This window comes from Myotis daubentonii, chromosome 3, assembly GCF_963259705.1.
Source record: "Myotis daubentonii chromosome 3, mMyoDau2.1, whole genome shotgun sequence".
NCBI lineage: Eukaryota > Metazoa > Chordata > Mammalia > Chiroptera > Vespertilionidae > Myotis > Myotis daubentonii.
Genome location: NC_081842.1, coordinates 118,523,438 through 118,547,429, shown reverse-complemented (window position 1 = coordinate 118,547,429; position 23,992 = coordinate 118,523,438). Strand labels below are relative to the sequence as shown.

The 23,992-nt window shown below is 41.7% G+C and overlaps 1 protein-coding gene, 1 non-coding gene and 1 pseudogene across 9 annotated transcripts in view; 2 read left to right on the top strand and 1 right to left on the bottom strand.

The window, feature by feature from the left end:
• Positions 1-4,511: 4,511 nt before the first annotated feature.
• Positions 4,512-4,870, top strand: LOC132229689 (small ubiquitin-related modifier 2-like; annotated as a pseudogene).
• A 1,459-nt stretch (positions 4,871-6,329) lies between these two features.
• On the top strand, positions 6,330-6,436 carry LOC132232039 (U6 spliceosomal RNA). The gene has a single exon (XR_009452203.1). It is a non-coding gene; the product is annotated as a U6 spliceosomal RNA (small nuclear RNA).
• A 5,979-nt stretch (positions 6,437-12,415) lies between these two features.
• Positions 12,416-23,992, bottom strand: part of LIMS1 (LIM zinc finger domain containing 1) — a 143,028-nt gene continuing 131,451 nt past the window's right edge. For 6 of the 8 annotated variants that reach the window (XM_059688351.1, XM_059688349.1, XM_059688348.1 and 3 more), the window contains 4 exons: positions 21,073-21,165; positions 20,635-20,683; positions 18,356-18,431; positions 15,614-18,175 (listed from right to left, as the gene is read on the bottom strand). In XM_059688351.1, the coding sequence (XP_059544334.1) occupies positions 18,028-18,175; positions 18,356-18,431; positions 20,635-20,683; positions 21,073-21,165 (366 nt within the window). In that variant the 3' untranslated portion in view covers positions 15,614-18,027. Of the gene's footprint in view, positions 15,188-15,613; positions 18,176-18,355; positions 18,432-20,634; positions 20,684-21,072; positions 21,166-23,992 lie in introns of those variants that run through there. The other 2 variants (XM_059688347.1, XM_059688345.1) reach the window with 1 other exon arrangement.

Below are 23,992 nucleotides of genomic sequence, written 5' to 3'. Positions count from 1 at the left end.
AAAGGAGAGGAATCTGCATATCTCTCTGTAGCTCCTGCTGGGTAGCTTCAGGCACAGGCTAAATTAGCACCTCCTTAGAGATCCAAGAGCCCGTGTACCCAGTGGTCAGAGTGGGACCATCCAGATTACAACTTTTCAGATCCATAAGGGACACACTCAGGGGGCAGACTCAGTGAGCACCAAAGCCACACTGAAGCAAGTCTTGCCGCATAAGAGTGTCTTCAGCACAGAAGTTCTCCCTCTGCAGAAACAGCTGATTCTCACAGCCAACTGGCCTGGAGGTCAATTCCTCCCAGTGATACCCACAACAATCAAGGCTTAACTACAACAAGACTGTGCACACAGCCCAAAAAGTGGTGCACCAAGAGTGTCCACCTCAGGTAATTGGGGAGGCAGAGCCACTGGGCACTATAGGACACCTAGCCCACAAAGCCACTCTATCAACACAGGGAAGCATAAAAAAAATGCGGAGACAAAGAAACAGGTCACAAATGACAGAAATGGAGGAAAGCAAACTACTAAATATAGAGTTCAAAACCACAGTTATAAGGTTTTTCAAGAATTTTCTAGAAACAACCGATAAATTTAGTGAGACCCTCGAGGATATGAAAAAGGACCAACTAGAAATTAAGCATACACTGACTGAAATAAAGAATAATATACAGAGATCCAACAGCAGACAAGAGGATCCCAAGAATTAAGTCAAAGATTTGAAATATGAAGAAGCAAAAAACACCCAACCGGAAAAGCAAACAGAAAAAAGAATCCAAAAATATGAAGATAGTGTAAGGAGCCTCTGGGACAACTTCAAGCGTACCAACATCCAAATTATAAGGGTGCCAGAAGAAGAGAGCGAGCAAGATATTGAAAACCTATTTGAAGAAATAATGACAGAAAACTTCCCCTACCTGGTGAAAGAAATAGATTTACAAGTCCAGGAAGTGCAGAGAACCCCAAACAAAAGGAATCCAAAGAGGACCACACCAAGACACATCATAATTAAAATGTCAAGGGCTAAAGACAAAGAGAGAATCTTAAAAGCAGCAAGAGAAAGACAGTTAATTACCTACAAGGGAGTACCCATACGATTGTCAGCTGATTTCTCAACAGAAACTATGCAGGCCAGAAGGGAGGGGCAAGAAATATTCAAAGTGATGAATAACAAGAACCTACAACCAAGATTACTTTATCCAGCAAAGCTATCATTCATAATTGAAGGTCAGATAAAGAGCTTCACTGATAAGAAAAAGCAAAAGGAGTTCAACACCACCAAACCAGTATTATATGAAATGCTGAAAGGTATTCTTTAAAAAGAGGAAGAAGAAAAAGGTAAAGATACAAATTATGAACAACAAATACATATCTATCAACAAGTGAATCTAAAAATCAAGTGAATAAAAAATCTGATGAACAGAGTAAACTGGTGAATATAATAGAATCAGGGGCATAAAAAGGGAGTGGACTGACAATTCTCGGGGGGAAAAAAGTGTGGGGGTGTGGAAAGAGACTGAACAAAAATTGTACACCTATGGATGAGGACAGTGACGGGGGGTAAGGGCAGAGGGTGGGGTGGGAACTGGTTTGAGAGGAGCTATTGGGGGGGGGGGCGGTGAAGAGGAACAACTTTAATAATCTGAACAATAAAGATTTATTAAAAAAAACCAAAAACCTCCAAACAAAAAAAATCTAAGAACCATTTTCATATATTTCTGCCATATTTTAAAAAAGCTTTTTTGTTGCCCTAGCCGGTTTGGCTCAGTGGACAGAGCATCAGCCTGTGGACTGAAGGGTTTCGGATTTGATTCTGGTCAAGAGCACATGCCTGGGTTGTGGGCTCAGTCCCCAGTGCGGGGCCTGCAACAAGCAACCGATCAACGATTTTCTCTCATCATTGATGTTTCTTTCTTTTTTAAAAAATATATTTTATTGATTTTTTACAGAGAGGAAGGGAGAGGGATAGAAAGTTAGAAACATCAATGAGAGAGAAACATCGATCAGCTGCCTCCTGCACACTCCCCACTGGGGATGTGCCCGCAACCAAGGTACATGCCCTTGACCGGAATCAAACCTGGGACTCTTGAGTCCGCAGGCCGATGCTCTATCCACTGAGCCAAACCAGTTAGGGCATCATTGATGTTTCTCTCTCTCTCCCCCTCTCCCTTCCTCTCTGAAATCAATAGAAGTGTGTGTGTGTGTGTGTGTGTGTATGTGTGTGTGTGTGTGTGTGTGTGTGTTTAAAAAAAGCTTTTTTGCAAATATTTATGATGATCCTGTATAAAATGTTGGGTCCTGCTTTTAATATTCATTATAAGTACTTGGAAGGGATGACATTTGTTTTTAGGCAGAAAATCCTGGTCTTTGTGCTGGTTCTTAGCTTTAAAAATTCTAACACTTTGTAGAATACTTAAAGCGGGTGAAAGTGTAATGTACATTGCCCAGACATTCAGTCTGTCACTCAGTAATCAATGGACTCCCATTGGGTGATGGGCATTGTGAGAGGCATGGAAGATACAAAGATTGAAACAACCCAGTTCTTGCCCAGCTGGCATGGCTCAGTGGTTGAGCATTGACCTGTGTACCACGAGGTTGCGGTTCAATTTCCGGTCAGGACACATGCCAGGGTTGTGGGCTTGATCCCCAGTGTGGGGCATACAGGAGGCAGCTGATCAATGATTCTCTCTCATCATTGATGTTTCTCTCTCTCTCTCTCTCTCTCTCTCTCTCTCTCTTCCTCTCTGAAAAAAAATGTATTAAAAAACCACCACCACAACAACAAAAACCCAGTTCTTCTCTCCAGGAGCTGGCCTTTTGGTGGGAACAGAAACCAAGGCATGCAGTGCACTTAAGAACTGAAATAGAGGTGCCAGCAGAGAGCTAGGGAAGTGAAGAAGAATGACTCCTTTTACTTGAAGAAGTCAGGCAAGGCTTAAAAACTGGGATGAGATTTGAGCTGAGTCTCAAAAGTGAGGAGAGTACATTTATTACAGGAGGGCTGGTCAAGATCTGAGACAGTTCTGTGTAGCATGCACATTGGCCATTGGGAGACAAAGACTTATCAGGTTGGAACCTGTCTATGAAAGTCCTTGATACCATAGGAAAGAGTTGGGGTTTTATTCTATTGTTTCAGGAAGCCCAGCCATGATGAACAAACAAGGGAGAGTTGATTGATGGTTGCTTGAAGTCAGGGAAGAGTTGAGATAAATAGCATGAAGGCAGGCAGGGCTGCAAGTCAGAAGAAAGGTTTCTAGGACCTTTCTACAGGTGAAGTGATAAAATTTGTAATACTCAGATGTGGGGACAGGTGGAAGTCATGGGGAGGGAAGAGTAGGAGTCAACTAGATATTAGGTTGGAAGCCTCAATAGATGGTGATGCCGCTATGGGAAACAGAGAAAATAGGAAATGGAAGAGGGTGTGTGCAGGCCATCTCCTGGCCTCCTCCCATGCCTGGGTAACTTCTATTCTCCTTTGGAGATCCAGCTCTCCTAGAAAGCCTTCCCGCCCCCTCTGCTGGGGTTGCTGCTATTGTGATTTTGAAAACCCCTATGCTCACTCCATCACAATACTTTCCATATTTCGTAATTACTCATCCCTCCTACCTGGGCAGGAGGAAATCAAAGCTCTGCACCTGCCCACGGGAGGAAAAGGAGTGTGAGACTCAAATCAGATTACCCCCGTTCTCTCCTGCCGGGGTCCAACCCCAGCAGGTCCAGGGGTTCCCAAAGGCGTAGACGGAGTCGGCGAAGAAGGAGGGACACGGAGACAGTGTTCAGTTGATCAGCAGCCTAGCCAGGATCTCTAGCCAGGATCTCCAGCCAAGTTCTGGTCTGGATCTCCAGAGAGGTTCTGCTCAGGTTCTCCAGTCAGGTTCAGTCACCAGGTTCTAGTCAGGCTCTCCTGCCAATCTCCGCAGTCAGGTTCAGTCCAGGATCCCTGCCATGCTCTCTCGCCAGGCTCCGCCTCCAGGCTCCGAGGCCAGTCCCTCTCCAGGATCCTCCGGCATGCTCTCTCCAGGGAAGTTCTTCTGTCTCTAGGCTCCGTGTAGGTTCTGTCTTCTTGATTCTGTTCTAAGTTCTGAGTGTTTCTGTCTTGTTACAACTGTATTTATACCAGTTGATTCAATCCTATCAATCTCTATTACAAAGGTTAGGGCGTTTCTTATCTCCATTCCTGGGAGAAAAGATTATGTAGTTTAAGCATGATTGTTTGTAGTTAAAGGGATTAATTACCCGCCTGGCACTTAGTTGAGGGGTTTTATTCCCTCCCTAACTTCAGGGGAAAATCCCTACCTGGGGATTCAACCTTTCTCGGAGAGGTGACTTTGGTTAAAACACAGCGCCAAGAAGGTGAGCAAACATATTAAGAACCGTATGCCATATATGCCAGGTCCCTTGAAACAGCAAGGATGGACCGGCTCCCGGCACTCTCCTTAAGGGGATGAAGCCTGGCAGTGAGCACCACTTCCCCAGCACATCATAGAGTGCCTCAGGCTTTCTGGGTGACGTATTAAGATATGTTATCAGCCACCCCTAGTGCTGCTTGTGTGCTCGTTTGGTGGGAACCTAGTACCTCTTTGTGGCAGCCGAGACTGGTGCTCACCATAGCCGAAGAAAAGCCCTAAGAAGGAGTCCAGACTGAAAACAACCATCATATTCATTTGAAGGTGATGGGGCAGGGTGGTTCTGTAGTGCAGTGTAAAATTAAGAGGCATATCTCTTAGTAAACTAATGTGGTGAACAGGGTTTGTCAATGAGGCAGATCAGCTTCCAATTTAATGGGCAGCCTGTCAATGAAGCAGACACTGCACAGTTGGACATGGAGGATGAAGATACAATGGATGTATTCCTGTATCAGAGAGGAGGGGACTACTAAACAGTGCTTTACTCCAGAACTTGGTTTCTTCAGACCAAGACATATTCTTAAGTAGAAAACTGCTATTTAGTTCCCCCACCTCTTGCACCCTTTCACAATCTGGGACCCCTCAGGGGGTGTCAGACTGCTGGTTTAGGCCCGATCCCCACAGGCCATGCTGAGGGACCCCACCGGTACACAAATCTGTGCATCGGGCCTCTAGTATGCATATAAAATCTTTGGTTAATCTCTTCACACCCTCCCGCTTCCCTATGAAATTCATCAGTCTGTTCCATGTTTCCATGCCTGTGCATTGAGCGTCTGCCCTCTGGTGGTCAGTGAGCATCATAGCTACTGGTTGAACAGTTGGACACTTAGCATATTAGCCTTTTATATATATAGCTATATATAGAGGGAGAAACATAAATGTGAAAGAGAAAGGTAGACTTGCTGCCTCCTGTACCTAGCCTGACTGGAGATTGAACCCACAGCCTGGGCTGGGCACCTGCCCTGACCAGGAATTGAACCTGTGACTTACTGGTGCATAGGATAGCACTCCAACCAACCAAGAGTCACATCGGCCAGGACCCGATGGTATGTTTTTTAAATAACATTTTTTAAAATTAATTTCAGAGTGGAATGGAGAGGGATAGAAACATCAATGATGAGATCATTGATTGGCTGCCTCCTGCACACCCCATGCTGGGGATGGAGCCCTCAACCCAGGCATATGCCCTGACTGGGAATTGAGCTATGACCTCCTGGTTCATAGGTCGACTCTCAACCACTGAGCCATGCTGGCCTGGCCCAATGGTATGCTTTGATGAGCATAAAATGGAGATAGGATGGGAAAAAATAGTGGTTCTGTGAAAATACCCCCTTTTCCCATTAATGGCATGCTTATTCAGCCCTCATCTCTATATTCCAGTAAGTTACTTCGTTCTCACTGTTTAACATAAACATCCTTGCACACCTTATTCGATTGGAGAATTTTAATGATTTTCATTTATCATTGTAAGACCAAGGACAATTTTATAACTTTTTTTGTATGTAGCTGTTACATGTAGGGCAATTTGTCTTTAAGTAGGAACAAATTACTAAAAAAATAAAAAATAAAAATCCTAGTTTTCCCTTAATGTCAAGTGTCTCGTTGTTAAATAAACTTAAGTTAAAAAAAACTGAAAACTATCAGAATTTATGGTGAATAGTGGGAAGACTCCACCACCATTCTATATGCTTCTAAGATCTGGCTTATACATAACAACCAGATCATTTTCTTTTATTCTTATTTATGAATGTTTCTACTATATATTCAAGAATACTTGAATTTTCTTATACATGCAAACACATAAACACACATGCCAAGAGAAACAGGACCTACTTATCATCAACTATACAAATCCTCTAATATGAGAGTGGGTGGAGTTCTGAGTAACTCATAGTGGTAAGGATTAAAAAAAAAAAAAAAAAGACAGTGTCTGTGCTTGCTTTGGCAGCACCTATACTAAAATTGGAACAATACAGAGAAGATTAGCATGGCCCTTGTGCAAGGATGATGCACAAATTCATGAAGTGTTCCATATTAAAAAAAAAAAAGGCAGTGTTTGTGGAAACTGCTTCGTGAATTTTATATAGAGAATGTTTAATTAGATATTTTCACATGGATTTAGATAGTAAAAATGCCTTTTAAAAATGTGGAACTCTTTTTTAAAATTGAGATAAAATTGATACATGACATTAATTTTAAATGTACATGATTCAATATTTATATATACTGTGAAATGGTCACTACAATAAGTCTAGTTAAACTCCATCACCACATAGTTATAAAACTTTTCTTATGATGAGAAGTTTTAAGATTTACTCTTTTAGCAACTTTTAAATATACAATACAGTATTATTAACTACTAGTGGCCTGGTGCACGAAATTAGCATGGCCCAGTGCAGGGGTTGGGAGGGGCAGGGAGGGGGTGTGTCCCTCAGTCCAGCCTGCACCCTCTCCAATCTGAGATCCCTTGAGGGATGTCTGACTGCCGGTTTAGGCCCGATCCCGCAGGGCCTAAACTAGCAGTTGGACATCCCTCTCACAATCTGGGACCCCTGGCTCCTAACTGCTTGCCTGCCTGCCTGATTGCCCCTAACTGCTTCTGCCTGCCAGCCTGATCACCCCTAACTGCTCCCCTGCTGGCTTGATCACCAATAACCACCTCTGCCTTGACCCTGCAACCGGGACCCAGGATTCCCTCCTCCATCAGGCCGCAGGCACCAAGGACCCGGGCTTCTCTTCCTCTGGCCGGCCACAGGCACCTGGGACCCGGGCCGGCTTTGCCTAGGCCAGCTGCAGCCGCAGGGGACGGTGGGCAGGTGGCTTTGCCTGGGCCGCAGCCGCAGGCGCTGGCACCCGGGACTGTGGGGCAGGCAGCTTCTCTGTCTCCCAGGCTGCAGCCAGCCACTGGCGCTGGTGCCAGGGCCTGGCTGTTAGGAAGGATGTGCAGATGGTCATCTGGAAGACGTCCGGTCTAATTAGAATATTACCCTTTTATTAGTATAGATCATAGTGTGTTTTTTCTCACCATTAACCATAGTAACTGTTGCTTATGTATTAAAGTGCTATTCCTGCTAAGTCTAGGAGCAGCCTCAGAATCCTTCTCACCATTCATCTTAAGTCTGATGCTTAGTTGATCAGAATTAATACCTGAGGTGAAGCCTCTTACTGCAGATGTATCCCAGAATGTATGGCATCCTCTCTGCTTTATGATCCAGCTAATATTACATTGCCTCAATCATGTTGATTGAGGTCATTTTCCCCCTTGCAGTTTCTAGTAGTAGATTACCATCTACTGCCTAGGAAGCAAAATTGACTGTCTCCATGTAGATCGCAAAATAAGATATTTTCCTCATCAATAAAATTTCATTCTTTCAGCATGAGTAGAGTTATTTTGTCAACAACGTATTGAGGTAGTAACAGTTTATAACAAATTGAGTGAATTATTGTTTCAGGTACTGTGCTGTGTCATACAGAGATTTCATTTTATCTTTGCAACAACTCTATACAGTAGGTACTATAATTACACAGATGAGAACCCCGAGGGATAGAGAGATCAGGTAACTTGACCAGTAAAACCTAAAAGTGGCTGAGTCTTGTTTCAAATCCATGAGCCATGCCCTTTAACCATTATACTCCATTCAGTATTGTGCTGGAACCTGCTCTTACTGGCTCACAAATTCTCAGGAATTTTGCAAGCTGGTTGTTAAACATGGTCATTATTAAAAATTAAATCATATAATCTTAGAAGTGAATAAATTACATTAAAACCAAAGGTAATATGTACTCTAAATTCATCACTCCTCAATTATTTACTACACTTTACTGTTCTGACTCTTGACACTATATCTTTTGGGTCTTTCTGGTGGAATATAATAGTGCATTACTGAACGTTTCTCCTCAGCTCTGCATTTAGTGGCATCACATTAGCAGCCAACATCAGCCATGGATGGAGAATTTACGCCACAGAAATTGGCTGATACTATAAACCAGGGTTTTGTTTTCTTTGGAGCCAGTTAAACATTTACCAGCACAACACTGACCACATTGGTGGTGGTAGTCTTGTCAGAATGTGTTATATTATGCAGATGAAAATCTATTTAAACAGACTTGATATAGATATTTTCAAAGATGGAAGAATTGTTCCTGTCAACTATTTTAGTTGATTCATATCTCCACTGATTGTCATCATTGCAGTTTTCAGTCCCCACATGGATTGCTGGATACAATATGTCTTGCCCTGTCCCTGTCCCCTCCCTTTCTAGTCTTTGTTACCTTAAGGACTCTAGTTTTCCATTTATATGTTTAAGTACCAACCTTACCTGCTTAAAAACGTACGCTTTTATGATTGCTCTCTCTGTTCCCTATCATTCAGATGAAAGTGGAGTTGGGTCGGGGCAGCAGAGAGAAATTCAGAAGGGGAATATTGGAGTAATGACTGCAGTGGGAGAAGAGGGAACTTATCTCCTGAGCCGCAGGCGCTGAGGCCTGGGACCATAGGGTGGGCAGCTTCTCTGGCTGGCTGTGGCATGGGACCTCGGGGCAGGTGGCTTCTCTGTCTCCTGGGCTGTAGCCAGCCGCAGGCGCTGGTGCAGTTGCTCCGCCTTGCTGGCTTTGTCAGGGAAGACGTCCGGATGACGTCTGGTATAATTAGCATATTACTCTTTTATTAGTATAGACTAGAGGCCTAGTGCACAAAAATTTGTGCACTCGGGGCGGGGATGGGGGTCCCCTCAGCCCGGCCTGTGCCCTCTCGCAGTCTGGGACCTCTCGGGAGATAACGACCTGCTGGCTTAGGCCCACTCCCGGGTGGCAGAGGGCAGGCCCAATCCCTAGGTGCAGCCACTGGTTGGGCTCAGAGCAGGGCCGATTGGGGAGTTGGGGCACCGCCCCCTGTCATGCACAGAGCAGGGTAGATTGGGAGGTTGTGATGCCACCCACAGTCACGCTCAGGGTAGGGCCGATTGGAGGGTTGGGGCACCGTCCCCTGTCACACTCAAGGCAGGGTCGATGGGGAGGTTGCGGCGCCACCCCGTCAGGCACAGAGCAGGGCCCATCAGGGGGTTGGGGCACCGCCCTCTATCACCCACAGAGCAGGGCCAATCAGGGGGTTGGGGCGCCGCTACTCTCACACTCAGGGCAGGGCCGATGGGGAGGTTATGGCTCTACCCCGTCACACACAGAGCAGGGCCCGTGGCGGGGGGGGGGGGAGCTCCCCCCTATCAGGCACAGAGCAGGGCTGCTCAGGGGGTTGGGGCCCCGCCCCCTGTCACACACAGAGCCGTAGGGCGATCAGGGAATTTGGGCGCTGCCCCCTGTCACGCTGATCCCGGTGCCGGGAGGCATATTACCCTTTTACTATATAGAATAGAGGCCTGGTGCATGGGTGGGGCCGGCTGGTTTGCCCTGAAGGGTGTCCTGGATCAGGGTGGGGGTCCCCACTGGGGTGCCTGGCCAGTCTGGGTGAAGGGCTGAGGGTTGTTTTCAGGCTGGGAGTGACTGAAGTTCCCAAACGCTCCTTTTTTTCTTTTTCTTTTTTTTTTTTTTTTTTATTCTGGGCCAGCTTTACCTTGAGGCTTGGCTCCAGCTCTTAGCCTCCGCGGCCGAAAGTAGGTTTCTGGCCTTTGCTTACAATGTTGCGAATCTGCTGGCTGAAGTCCAGCGGTATCTGTTACAATGTTTCTTAAACTGCAGGCTAAGAGGCCTGCAGCCGCAGGCGGGGAACGTTGGTTTCCTCCAACGATCCTCCGTCACTGAGGCAAGCAAGCCTCATGTTAGTTTCAAGCTGCCTGGCTGCCGGCCGCCATCTTGGCTGACAGTCAATTTGCATATCTCACTGATTAGCCAATGAAAAGGGTAGCGGTCGTACGCCAATTACCATATTTCTCTTTTATTAGTATAGACTAGAGGCCTGGTGCACAAAAATTTGTGCACTCTGGGGGTAGGGGGGTCCCTCGCCCGGCCTGTGCCCTCTCGCAGTCTGGGACCCCTCGGGAGATAACGACCTGCTGGCTTAGGCCTGCTCCCGGGTGGCAGAGGGCAGGCCCAATCCCTAGGTGCAGCCCCTGGTCGGGCTCAGAGCAGGGCCGATTGGGGAGTTGGGGCGCCGCCCCCTGTCATGCACAGAGCAAGGCGGATTGGGAGGTTGCGATGCCACCCTCAGTCACGCTCAGGGTAGGGCCGATTGGGGGATTGGGGCACTGCCCCCTGTCACACTCAAGGCAGGGTCGATGGGGAGGTTGCGGCGCCACCCCGTCAGGCACAGAGCAGGGCCAATCAAGGGGTTGGGGCACTGCCCCCTGTCACGCACAGAGCAGGGCCCATCAGGGGGGTTGGGGCTCCGTACTCTGTTATGCACAGAGCAGTGCCCATCAGGGGGTTGGGGAGTTCCCCCCTGTCACACAGAGCCGGGCCCATCAGGGGGTTGGGGAGCTCCCCCTTGTCACACACAGAGCAGGGCCGATCAGCAGGTTGGGGCGCCACCACTGTCACACACAGGGCAGGGCTGATGGGGAGGTTATGGCTCTACCCCGTCACACACAGAGCAGGGCCCGTGGGGGGATGGGGGTTGGGGTGCCGCACCCTGTCACACACAGAGCCGCAGGGCGATCAGGGAGTTTGGGCACTGCCCCCTGTCACGCTGATCCCGGTGCTGGGAGGCCTCACGGCTCTGCTGATCCTGGTGCTGGGAGCATATTACCCTTTTACTATATAGGGTAGAGGCCTGGTGCACGGGTGGGGGCCGGCTGGTTTGCCCTGAAGGGTGTCCTGGATCAGGGTGGGGGTCCCCATTGGGGTGCCTGGCCAGCCTGGGTGAGGGGCTGATGGCTGTTTGCAGCTGGTTACACATCCTTCAGAGTGGGGGTCCCCACTGGGGTGCCTGGCCAGCCTGGGTGAGGGGCTGATGGCTGTTTGCAGCTGGTCACACACCCTTCAGGGTGGGGGTCCCCACTGGGGTGCCTGGCCAGTCTGGGTGAGGAGCTGAGGGCTGTTTTCAGGCTGGGGGTGACTGAAGCTCCCAACTGCTCCTTTTTCCTTTTTTTTTCTTTTTTTTTTTTAATTCTGGGCCAGCTTTAGCTTGAGGCTTGGCTCTAGGTTTCTGGCCTTTGCATACAATGTTGCGATCCTGCTGGCTGAAGCCTGGTGGTATTTGTTACAATGTTTTAAACTCCAGGCTCAGAGGCCTGCAGTCGCAGGCGGGGAACATTGGTTTCCGTCACTGAGGCAAGCAAGCCTCATGTTAGTTTCAAGCTGCCTGGCTGCCGGCCGCCATCTTGGCTGACAGTTAATTTGCATATCTCGCTGATTAGCCAATGAAAAGGGTAGCGGTCGTACGTCAATTACCATGTTTCTCTTTTATTAGTGTAGATAGTCACTGTGCTGTGCATCACATCCCTCTAATTTAATTATTTTATAACTGTATGTTAGTGCCTTTTGACCCTCTTCATTAATTTTGTCCACTCCCTACCCCCTCTCTGGCAGTCACCATTTCTTCTCTATAAGCTTGTTTTTGTTTTGTTTTTAGATTTCACATGTAAGTGAAATCATATAGTAATTTTCTTTGTCTGACTTATATCACTTAGCAGCATAAAATCTTCAAACCCCATCCACGTTGTTGTAAATAGCAAGATTTCCTTATTTTGTGGCTGAGCAATAGTCCAGTATATATGCGCGCACACACACACACACACACACACACACACACTTTCTTTATCCATTCCAAAAGAGCTTTTTTTTTTAAAATTTTTTTTTTATATTTTATTGATTTTTTACAGAGAGGAAGGGAGAGGGATAGAGAGTTAGAAACATCAATCAGCTGCCTCCTGCACACTCCCCACTGGGTATGTGCCCGCAACCAAGGTACATGCCCTTGAGTGGAATCGAACCTGGGACTCTTGAGTCCGCAGGCCGATGCTCTATCCACTGAGCCAAACTGGTCAGGGCCAACAGAGCTTTCTTAAACATTAGCCTTATCTTCTCATAGTTCTGTCTCAAAACCATTCAAATCAATGCACAACATGTTATTGTTAATAATTATGAACATTTATTAGGTACCAAGAGTATATTGCAAAGGTTGCTATATAAAAACAGAATTAGCAATATAGTGTCCCTGCCATTGAGCATACAATCTAAAATGAAATACAATAATAATTCTGTAAGCCTACCTTGAAATTTCCTGAACTTAGAAATGGCTATTTTGGAAATAAGTGAGGAAAAATGACCTATGATTTCAGGTGCAGTGTTAATAAGGCTTTGAACTTTACCCAAAGAATGTTTAATTTGTATCCAGGCATTTTCCCCAATTATATCAGGCTTGGCAAAAAAAAAAAAGAAAAAAAAAAGCACTTAGAAATTTGGGAACAACAATGAATTTTAACTGGAAGTTAAAACTGCCTTGCTGGACTTTAAACAAAGAAATGCTTACTAGCCTGAGTTTTTTCACAGCTAGAAAAAGCTTCACAAAAAATAGTATGAACTACACCAAATTTGTCTTCTATTCCAATACAACTTTTCAACTTTTTCTTCCTTTCTCACCTGTAAGAGCTCCAATGATAGCCCTATAAGGGAAGAAAGTACTGTATCTAGATAAAATACCCTAATAAGTTGAACTTCCAGAAAATATTAATTCATGCTTTAAAAGAAGGAGTCAAAACAGCACTGGGACCTCTGGCCGCAGGGCAGGCGGCCACATAGGTGTGTAAACAAAGCAGCCCAGCCCAGGGCACACGCCTTCACAGGGATTCAGAATATAGGTGAAAAGAAAAAGAATCTAGTTAATTGTTTGCTTTTCTGCTCCGTATTTCTGGTGTAGGCATATTTTTAGAATTTAGCATCAAGACTCTACACTGCAAACCCTGTACGTACTCTTTTACCTCTATCCATAGTATATATATTAATAAATACCTTCAAGGTTTTCATTGCTGGTCATAAATCAGCTGACAAGGCACACTGAAGAGATTTTGATTCTTACTGTCAAATGCAAAGACTTTTAAACTTCTGAACACATGCAGTCTTAAACTATATATTTATTTATTTTCAATCATTTGTAATTCTTTGAACTCTAGAAGAACACTAAAAATAAGTTATTGGTTATAAGTTATCTGAAACCTGAAATTGAATTTGCCCTGTAACATGCATACACAAACTTTTCAATACAAATATTTTAATGGCAGAGTGGTAGCATTGTGAGGTGATATTTTTAATGGCAAAGCAGTATTTTAGCAATTTTTGTAAAAAACAATAACTTTCCCCTTAGAAGTCCATCTTGGCACTTTTCTTTTAAATGATAACACAAGAGAAACATGTAAATAATGTTCACAACTAAATGCTTTGCATACAAGTTTATCAAGAAAGAATGGTCCAGAAACTTCAGAATAAAACCTTTTATGAAATAGAGTAACTCACTACTTTTGACTTAAAATTGACACTTAAACATCCCTCTTCTAATTTAAGTGCAATTTATATATCTTACTTAAAGCAAATAAAATCAAATAATTGTGAGATCTGAAATGAAAAACTTGAAACACGTATCAACATGATTCTCTTCTAATAAGATGGCAGAAATTAATTTTAATGTGTTTCCCAAAAAGGGAGAAAACGAATTTTAAAAATATAATCATAATGTGGTAAATGATTCTGAGTTTATAAATCTCAACCAATACACTTGTTTTTAGTTAGTACTATACGGAACAGCTAGAATTCCTGATTAGTGTATGTTTTTCTAAGGCAGGGCAAGTTTATGTACAAAGCATAGATATTAACTTTGTTATAAAGGCAATATGACTAAAACGTGGTTATAAAGGCAATATGACCAAATACATTCACTTTTTTTTAAGTGATACATTTCAAGCTGCATAAAATTTAATTTCATGTCCTAGTCTAGGACTACATCTTTGATATTAAGCTTAGAAGCATAACTACTGTAATTACAACATAAAAAAACTTTCATTTTCCAATACTGCAAAGTATATTGTATTTTCAGATACAGAGGATAAAATTTTTTGCACAAAATTTAAAAAGGCGAACTATTTAGCCAGCTATAACTACTGTTAATTGTATGGAGGGAGAAGTTCACAAGGAGAATAATATATAAAGCTAAGCATAATTTTAAAAAACTAAGCATAATTATTGCATTTAACAACAACAAAAAGTCCAAGTAGTTCTGAATACACTTGTTTTGTGTTAGTAATGTGTATATTCATTTTATAGGTACCAGTTTGATAAGCACACTAAAATTCCATAAGATTTTTCTTGGTTATTTTTCTTCCTATATCCTCCCTAAAAGCAGTTGAAATTAACTTTCTTTTTAGTACAAAGTAAAATAATGTTTATATTTTTTAATCTGAGTCATGTAAAAGGTGACTCCTTACTTTCATTTTGGGACCTAAATTAAAATTTAACATTTAACCAAATGGTTTTTGCTATTAAGTATAGTCTACATTTTAGTAAATTGAAAAGGGTTATTGACAAAGGCAAATCTTTATTTCATCTGTGTTTTAAATATGATCACAAACTTTTTTCTTTTTTAATGAGACAAAGGAGATGAAGAAAATGTTCATCTAGGTCCTCTTCACTCAACTGCTTTGAGGGACAAATTTAAATAAGGATGGATCAGGTCAATAACATTGTTACTTTCTTATCTTTGCAGAAAAGAGAAAAAAAAATAAAACAAAGGAAGTTATTTCCTTCCTAAGGTCTCAGCTAGTTTCTTAAGTCTTTTCTTCAGCTCCAATGGAAATTTCTCATAGCACTTTTTACAGACTGGCTTCATATCAAACTCCACAAATTTATTCCTAAAGATAATGATAAAAAAATTAGTGAAAATATCTTTAACATAAACACATAAATAATGTGAAATAATTTTATTGAAGTAAATAAAGATACTATATAATGATATGTTAGCAAAACAACTATAATTCTAATCTCAATTCCTATCATGTGGTAGATGTAAAAATTCACAATATTTGAAAATACTTTCCTATAAATTGATCCTATGCATTAACCTATGTAATATAGAATGTATACTACAGTGTAGTCAGTGCTAAGTGTTCAGGAAATGTAGTGTAAATAGAACTAGGGAAGTAAAGTCAGTCATCTTTAAAATACCATGAGAACACTTTTAAAATTAGGTAGCAACAAGGTTTTGTCTTTCCTGGTAAAAAAAAAAAAAGGGTTGCCTCCCACCCCACCCCCCAAAAAATCATCTGAAATAAATCTTACATCAGAATGGGTTATTTTGGTTGGTTGGTTAACAGAAAGGCTGACAGGGGAGATACCGTAAGGTTTCAATTCCTCTTCATGAGCACAAGTGAATCAGATTCCCTGGTTGGAGAACTCAGGTCTTCTCTTTAAAAGTAAGAGCAGTAAACTGTTTGGCGTGGCTCAGTGGTTGAGCATTGACCTATGAACCAGGAGGTCATGGTTTCATTCCTGTTCAGGGCACATGCCCAGGTTGCAGGCTCGATTCCCAGTGTGGGGCATGCAGGAGGCAATCGATCAATGATTCTCTTTTCATCATTTGATGATTCTATCTCTCTCTCCCTTCCTCTCTGAAATCAATAAAAATATATTTAAAAAAAGAAGCTAGAGCAGTACACATTGTTAATTTATTTAGTTCTGGAGAGGACAGTTTTCAGATGGCCTCCTATCTGAATAGTGTGCTAACTTGTAATTATAATAGCTTATTACTGTTAAAATCAGGGTCCTTCATTGTGAATCAAGTAAATACAAAACTTTATAACTTGTTCATTTTCTGTGAAATTATATTTAAGAAGCATTTCTGGAACAAGTCTGGAAGTATACTGTCATCTATGACAAATGAGTAAATCTGCTAAAACCTTTTATTTTAAAGCTCCATATGGTAATTATTTTCTAGCTGGTTTTCAGAGATCCTAATTCAAATGTTATATTTCAATTGTCAGTTTGATTTAAACTATTGAGCTAAAAAATTTCTCCCAAAGTCTTTTTAGAACAGAAGCTATTAAAACTGCCATTAAAAAAAAATATTTTCATTGATTTCCAGAGTAAGGACGAGGGAGAGAGAGAGAAACATGAATGATTAGAGAGAGGCATTGATCAGCTGTCTCCTCCATGCCCCCACTGGGGTGAGCCTGCAACCGGGGCATGTGCCTTGACCTGGAAATGAACCGTTACCTCCTGGTTCATAGGTAGATGCTCAATCATTGAGCCACGCCAGCTAGGCCATTGTTTTTTTAAATTGAAGGAAATTATCACTGCTTTTGGAGATACTGCTAAGCAAACCTTCCATTTTTATTTTTTTAAAGAATAGTTTATGGCCCTGACTGGTTTGGCTCAGTGGATAGAGCGTTGGCCTGCAGACTGAAAGGTCCCAGGTTCGATTCTGGTCAAGGGCATGTACCTTGGTTGCGGGCACATCCCCAGTAGGGTGTGTAGGAGGCAGCTGATCGATGTTTCTCTCTCATCGATGTTTCTGACTCTCTATCTCTCTCCCTTCCTCTCTGTAAGAAATCAATAAAAATATATTTTTTAAAAAAAGAATAGTTTATGGATTTTCAGAAAGAGAGAAAGGGAGAAAAACATAGTGTGAGAGTGCAACATCAATCAGCTACCTCCTGCATGCCCCCCACTCTGGATGGAGCCCACAACCTGGGCATGTGCCCTGACCAGGAATCGAACTGGCAACCTTTCAGTGCATGGGACGACACTCAACCCATCGAGCCACACTGGCCAGGGCCACTCTATTGTTTTAATCTCATATTTGAATTTTAACTCCTCTTTATACAAAGAAACATCAAAACTTGAAAAAATAAAGAACTTAAAACACAATGGTACCCATAAAGGGAGCATGGAATAATTATGCTAACAATTCAACAGAATTTCAAAATGAAATATTTCTCATAAGAATCAGACACAGAGTTTAGAAACATCAAGAAAATGAATTCATTAACAGTAGCATATGGACATTATATGAAAGCACACATACCAGGTGGGGCAAAATGAGGTTTACAGCTGTGAGCAGCAAAAGAGTTTATTCTTATATTATTATTATTTACTATTGTATTATTTCCCATATGAACAATTGTAAACCTCCTTTTGTCCCACCCTGTACATACACCAAAGACAGTACATATCTTATTATGTACATTACGTGGCATTTGCTTAGATCTGAAACACACTGAAAGAACTTCATTTATTACAGAACTTAGAACAGGAGACTTGGACTCTATCAATTAAGCTAATTTATGCAAAGAAACCCCAAACCAGGATTTTAAAAGCTACAATTATCAGACAAAAGTACTTTAAAACTTTTCCAGTATCAAGAGATGGAAATTCTTTCCTTTGAATCCATTAAACAAAAAGAAATCCAGAAATCCATCCCATATTGTAATTTAAAAAAAGAGATGAGGAAATCTACAGATTAAGGGAAATAAGGGAAGTACAAGCTGGTATTAAGTGTGAGCCTTATTAATTTAAGCTCTATAATTTTAAGAATTATATAAAAGGACCAACTCTACACAGGACAGATACTTGTATTTTACTCTAGCGTTTACAATACACACCAAAAAGAAATTTAGAATGTAAAAGATAAAAACATATTCTAAAGGACTAAGCAAAGAAGAAAGCTGTGAAAATGACAGAAGGGATAGAAAGTTTACAGACAGACAGGCTTTTTCTTTTTCTGCTTGTCCTTATCCTTTGCTTCTCTCTCCCGTTTGGCAAGTCGCCTCTTAAATTCTTCTGGCATTTTCTCATAACAGTGTTTGCAGACTGGTTTTAGATCAATTTCAACAAACTTATCCCTTTGAGCAGGACAAAGAAGGAATAGAAGAAAGAACAGGGAACAATTAAAGGAAGAACTTTTAGTTTCAGAAGGCCTGAGTAGAAATTAGAAAAAATGAATCAAATAATTCTGTTTTTAAAAAACGTTACCCTAAAGTTTTCAGTGTAAGGATTCATGCTGGATCAAAATGTATACTTACTTGAGTGTTAATTTAGTATTGCAGGTAGAACAGGCAAAACAGTTCACACACCAGGCCTTGTTAAGAGCGGAGACCACTAGAGAAAGAGGAAAGACATTTGGTGACATATTGGTATGGGAAGTGGGGGAGCTTAAATTTTCAAATCTACAGCAGAATTAAGGTTATTTCCAAGACACCTGGCAGAGGTTGTCAAGAGGTTTGCTTGCAAAAGAACCACATAGCTAAAAAATTTAGTGTAATTAATTAATGTTTATTGAATCAATCAATTTTATTAATTTATTTTTTCACATTAAAAACATACAAACTGAGTATTTGTCTTCAAGGCTTCATCTTAGGAATGATCATTATTGCCCTTTCCTTTTTCTTTCTTTTCTTAAAAACAAAACAAAACAGAACTTTTTTTTTCCCCCCAGAGAGGAAGAGAAACACCAATGATGAGAGAGAATCAATGATCAGCTGCCTCCTGCACGCCCCCTACTGTGGATCAAGCTCACAACCCAGGCATGTGCCCCGGTTAGGAATTGAACTGTGGCCTCCTGGTTCATAGGCTGATGCTCAACGACTGAGCCACGCCAGCCAGGCTCTTTTCTGCATGTGTGGTTTTTAATCCTCACCAGAGAAGTGACGGTATTTTTTTCCATTAATTTTTTTTCAAAGAGAGAGTGGAAAGGCTGAGAGAAAAAGGAGAGAAACATTGATGTGAGAGAGACATTGACTGGTAGCCTCCCACACATGTCCTGAATGGGGATGGAGATCAAACCTGCAACCCAGGTATGCACCCTAGACCGGGAATAAGAACCCTAGAACTGTGGTCAGCAAACTGTAGCTCGCAAGCCACATGCGGCTCTTTGGCCCCTTGAGGGTGGCTCTTCCTAAGCCTTAGGAGTACCCTAATTAAGTTAATAACAATGTACCTACCTATATAGTTTAAGTTTAAAAAATTTGGCTCTCAAAAGAAATTTCAGTTGTTGTACTGTTGATATTTGGCTCTGTTGACTAATGAGTTTGCTGACCACCGCGAGACCATCTGGAGTATAGGCCGATGGTCTAACCACTAAACCATGCCAGCCAGGGCTATTATTGCCCCTTTAAACTTGTATTTTTAAAGAATATACATAGAAATCTACTTTTTCTTTCTGTATTGAAACTTTATGTGTTAATTTTTACTACTCTGTGTCTCTTGAAAATATTTGACTGAGTTTCACTTATTAGGAGACCATTCACTGAAGGCATGAATTTAGGAAACTGCACATCAACCTTTATTTATAGTTAAATATCTTTTTCTTTCCCTTGAGTATCCTATGAGGCCTATACAGTAAACGGTATGTACCATGTCTTCACACCAAAGCTTAAGTCCTCTCACTCCTGTGGACAATGCAGAGGGTACATAACATGCATTATTACATCACTCAGACGAGCTTTTTGCGCACAAGGCTTGCCTACCAGCACACTTTCCACTACTTTCCTATCCCTATTGCCACCGGTCCAACAAAGAAATATGGACTAGAGAAGTAATTAAAGAAAAAACCCCAGACATTAATGTATTCACCTACAGCAGTATTTCTTTCAAAGCTAAGCGCTTCCGTTGACAGTTTCTTTCATGTAGGAGGAACTTTTATTTTCAATGGCACTAAGAAACTTTCTTGAACTAATCCTTTGCAAACCACATATTTCAGCAAGTATCCCAAGTTAGGTTCTCTGCTGAGAACGATGAAGCATGCTGAAAACAGGAATGTTTAAAATCTTGACAATAAGTGTCTGGCAGAACTGTGCTAGCAACTGTTACCAAATACAGCTGCCTTCAGTTCTAGTCCATCAGCTGTGCCTAATTAACCCAGTACAAGGGTGCTAAGTCCTAGAAATGTCTACAGGTAACTGCCAGGTTTTAGCATCTGCAAGGTTAAAGTGAGTCTTCCTAACTACCATGCAGATTAAAGTGTTCTTAATAAACACTGCTCTACAGCTTCCAAGTTATATGGTTCTAGGGAAAGGAAAGAGACATAGGTTTCAGGGTTGGCCATAAATGCTTTCTACACTTCCTAATTTAACAACCCTGCGGCACTAGCCTAAAGTATTATAACAAATGAGTAACAAATCCAACTCTTAGATCATTATCATCTCACTGCTATAAATTCCTTGGGAAATATGCCAAAGAAAGAGAAAAAGTAACTGATAATAATCACATTCCAAATTATAGCAATCAACTTCTTTCAATTTTCACAATTCTCAAATGTTTTTGTGTCAAAATGGTGCCATATAAAATTTCTACAGTTACGTACCATCACCTTCTATAACACGGTTGCAGTGGAAACAAACATCACCAAATAGCTGAAAAATGAAAAAATGGTAAAAATTCAAGATATGTTAGAACTAAGTTTAAAACACCAAACATTTAACAAAATTTGGTTCATTCTTTCACTTAAAAACAAATAGCTGGCTAAACTAAGTCCAGATTTTATCATTACTAGAGAAGATGAGTACCAGTTCATGGACTAATTTTTACGTATAATGAAAATAATTTACGTTTCATCACTATCAAAACCAAAAAAACCTCTGGAGATGTTCCATATTTAATGAAGCTAAATGAACATGACAACCCAAACTGGGTACAGTACTGGAGTGGAAAAAAATTTTTCTAAGTGATTTCTTTTAACTAAAATATTGACAAGCTTAAATTCATAAAAGTATATCGAGTATCCAATGAGTACAAACAATACCTGGTTATAGTGGGTTTCACAATATGCAAGGCCCTTCCTTTCATAATGGCGATGTCCAAGAAATGGTTTTTCACACTTGGCACAAACAAAATGCTGAAAAAAAAATTGCTACATGTCATTTTTGAATTGCTATATTTTACTTACTCAATAAAATAAAACTCCAAAGTTACACTATCCTCAGAGATGATACCTGCAGGCTTGAGGCAGCCATTTCATGGGTTCTCCTGTAGCCCTTTCATTTTTAATTCAGGTGTCTGACAAGTTACTCTAAGACCCAGCCTATTCAAACATCACACAATGAGAAAACAGGCGAACATCTGAGAGTCATCTGTAAGCAAGGCATGTTGCTGGAGATGGACTATGACACTTTTTGCCTCAAGAAGATTTATTATCATAAAAAAATTGAGAGACAAAAACCACATAATCATATCAATCAATGCAGAAAAAGCATTTGACAAAATCCAACGCCCTTTCTTGATAAAAACTCTCAGCAAGTAGGAATAGAGGGATCATACCTCAACATAATAAAAGCCTTATATAACAAAACTACAGCCAACATCATACTCAATGGGCCAAAACTAAACTCATTTCCCCTAAGAACAGGAACAAGACAGGGATGCCCACTTTCTCCACTCCTGCTCAACATAGTACTGGAAGTGCTAGCCATAGCGATCAGACAAGAAGAAATAAAAGGCATCCAAATTGGAAAAGAAGTAAAACTGTCATTATTCGCAGATGACATGATATTGTACATAGAAAACCCTAAAGACTCATAAAAAAATTACTAGGCTTAATAATTGAATTTGGCAACATAGCAGGATACAAAATTAGTTCCCAGAAATCTATGGCTTTTTTTATACACCAATAATGAACTCACAGAAAGAGAAACTAAAAAAACAATCCCATTTACCATTGCACCAAAAAAATTAAGATGCCTAGGAATAAACTTAACCAAGGAGGTAAAAGACATTGAAAAAAGGTAGAGGAAGACATAAACAAATGGAAGAATATACCATGTTCATGGATTGGTAGAATCAACATCATTAAAATGTCCATACTACCCAAAGCAATCTATAGATTTAATACAATCCCCATTAACATACCAATGACATATTTCACAGACCTAGAACAAACCCTCCAAAAATTCATCTGAAATATAAAAAGACCCTGGAATAGCCACAGCAATCCTAAGAAAGAAGAACAAAGTTGGAGGGATCACAATACCAGATATCAAGAGCATACAACGGAGTCAAGAAAATCTCTTCAATAAATGGTGCTGGGAAAATTGGTCAAATACATGCAAAAAAATGAAACCAGATCATCAACTTACACCATACACAAAAATAAACTCAAAATGGTTAAAGGACTTAAGTGTAAGACGGGAACCATACAAATCTTAGAAGACTCCATAGGCAGCAAAATATCAGACATATGTCATAGCAATATCTTTACTGATACAGCTCCTAGAGCAATGGAAACTAAGGAGAAAATAAACAAATGGGACTCAAAATAAAAAGCTTCTGCAAAAAGAAACCATCAACAAAACAACAAGAAAGCCCACTGCATGGAAAAACATATTTGCCAATGCTATCTCATGTAAGAGTTTAACCTCCAAAATTTACAGGGAACTCATACAACTTAACAAAAGGAAGATAAACAATCTACTCAAAAAATGGGCAAAGGACCTAAATAGACACCTTTGGAAAGAGGACATACAGAAGGCGAAGAGACATATGAAAACATGCTCAAAGTCACTAATCATCTGAGAGATGCAAATCAAAACAACAATGAGGTACCATCTCACACCTGTCAGAATGGCTATCATCAACAAATCCACAAACGACAAGTGCTGGAGAGGATGTGGAGAAAAAGGAACCCTTGTGCACTACTGGTGGGAATGCAGACTGGTGCAGCCACTGTGGAAAACAGTATGGGGTTTCCACAAAAAGTTAAAAATGGAACTCCCATTTGATCCACTTCTAGGACTATATCCCAAGAAATCAGAAATACCAATCAGAAAGGATATATGCACCCCTACATTCATAGCAGCACAATTTATAATAGCTAAGATTTGGAAACAGCCTAAGTGCCCATCAGCAGATGAGTGGAGTAGAAAACTGTAGCACATCTACATAATGGAATACTATGCTGCAATAAAAAAGAAGAAACTTTTATCATTTGCAACAGCATGGATAGAACTGGAGAGCATTATGCTAACCAAAATAAGCCAGTCAGAGAAAGATAAATATCACATGAGCTCACTCATATGTGGGATATAATGAACATAAAGTAATGAACAAAAATAGATCCAGAGACAAGGTAACACTGAACAGACCGCCCAACCTCAGAGATAGGGCAGGCGAGGAAGGGAGGTTAGAGATCAACCAAAGGACTTGTATGGATGCATCTTGGCATAACCAATGGATGCAGACACTGGGGTGGTGGGGGTTTGTCCTGGTGGGTGTGAGTGGCAGGGGGCGGGGGGTCAAAAGGGGAAAAAGAAGGCTATATAGAATGACAACAATAAAAATGGCATTCAAATATCTAAATATAAATAAAACTTAAAAAAAAGACATTATTATTATTATACTAGAGGCCCAGTGCACAAAAATTTGTGCACTCGGGGGGGGGGGGGCCCTCAGCCTGGCCTGTGCCCTCTCGCAGTCTGGGACCCCTCGGGAGATAATGACCTGCTGGCTTAGGCCTGCTCCCGGGTGGCAGAGGGCAGGCCTAATCCCTAGGTGCAGCCCCTGGTTGGGCTCAGAGCAGGGCCAATTGGGGAGTTGGGGTGCCGCACCCCTGTCATGCACAGAGCAGGGCAGATTGGGAGGTTGCGATGCCACCCTCAGTCACACTCAGGGTAGGGCCGATTGGGGGGTTGGGGCACCGCCCCCTGTCACACTCAAGGCAGGGTCGATAG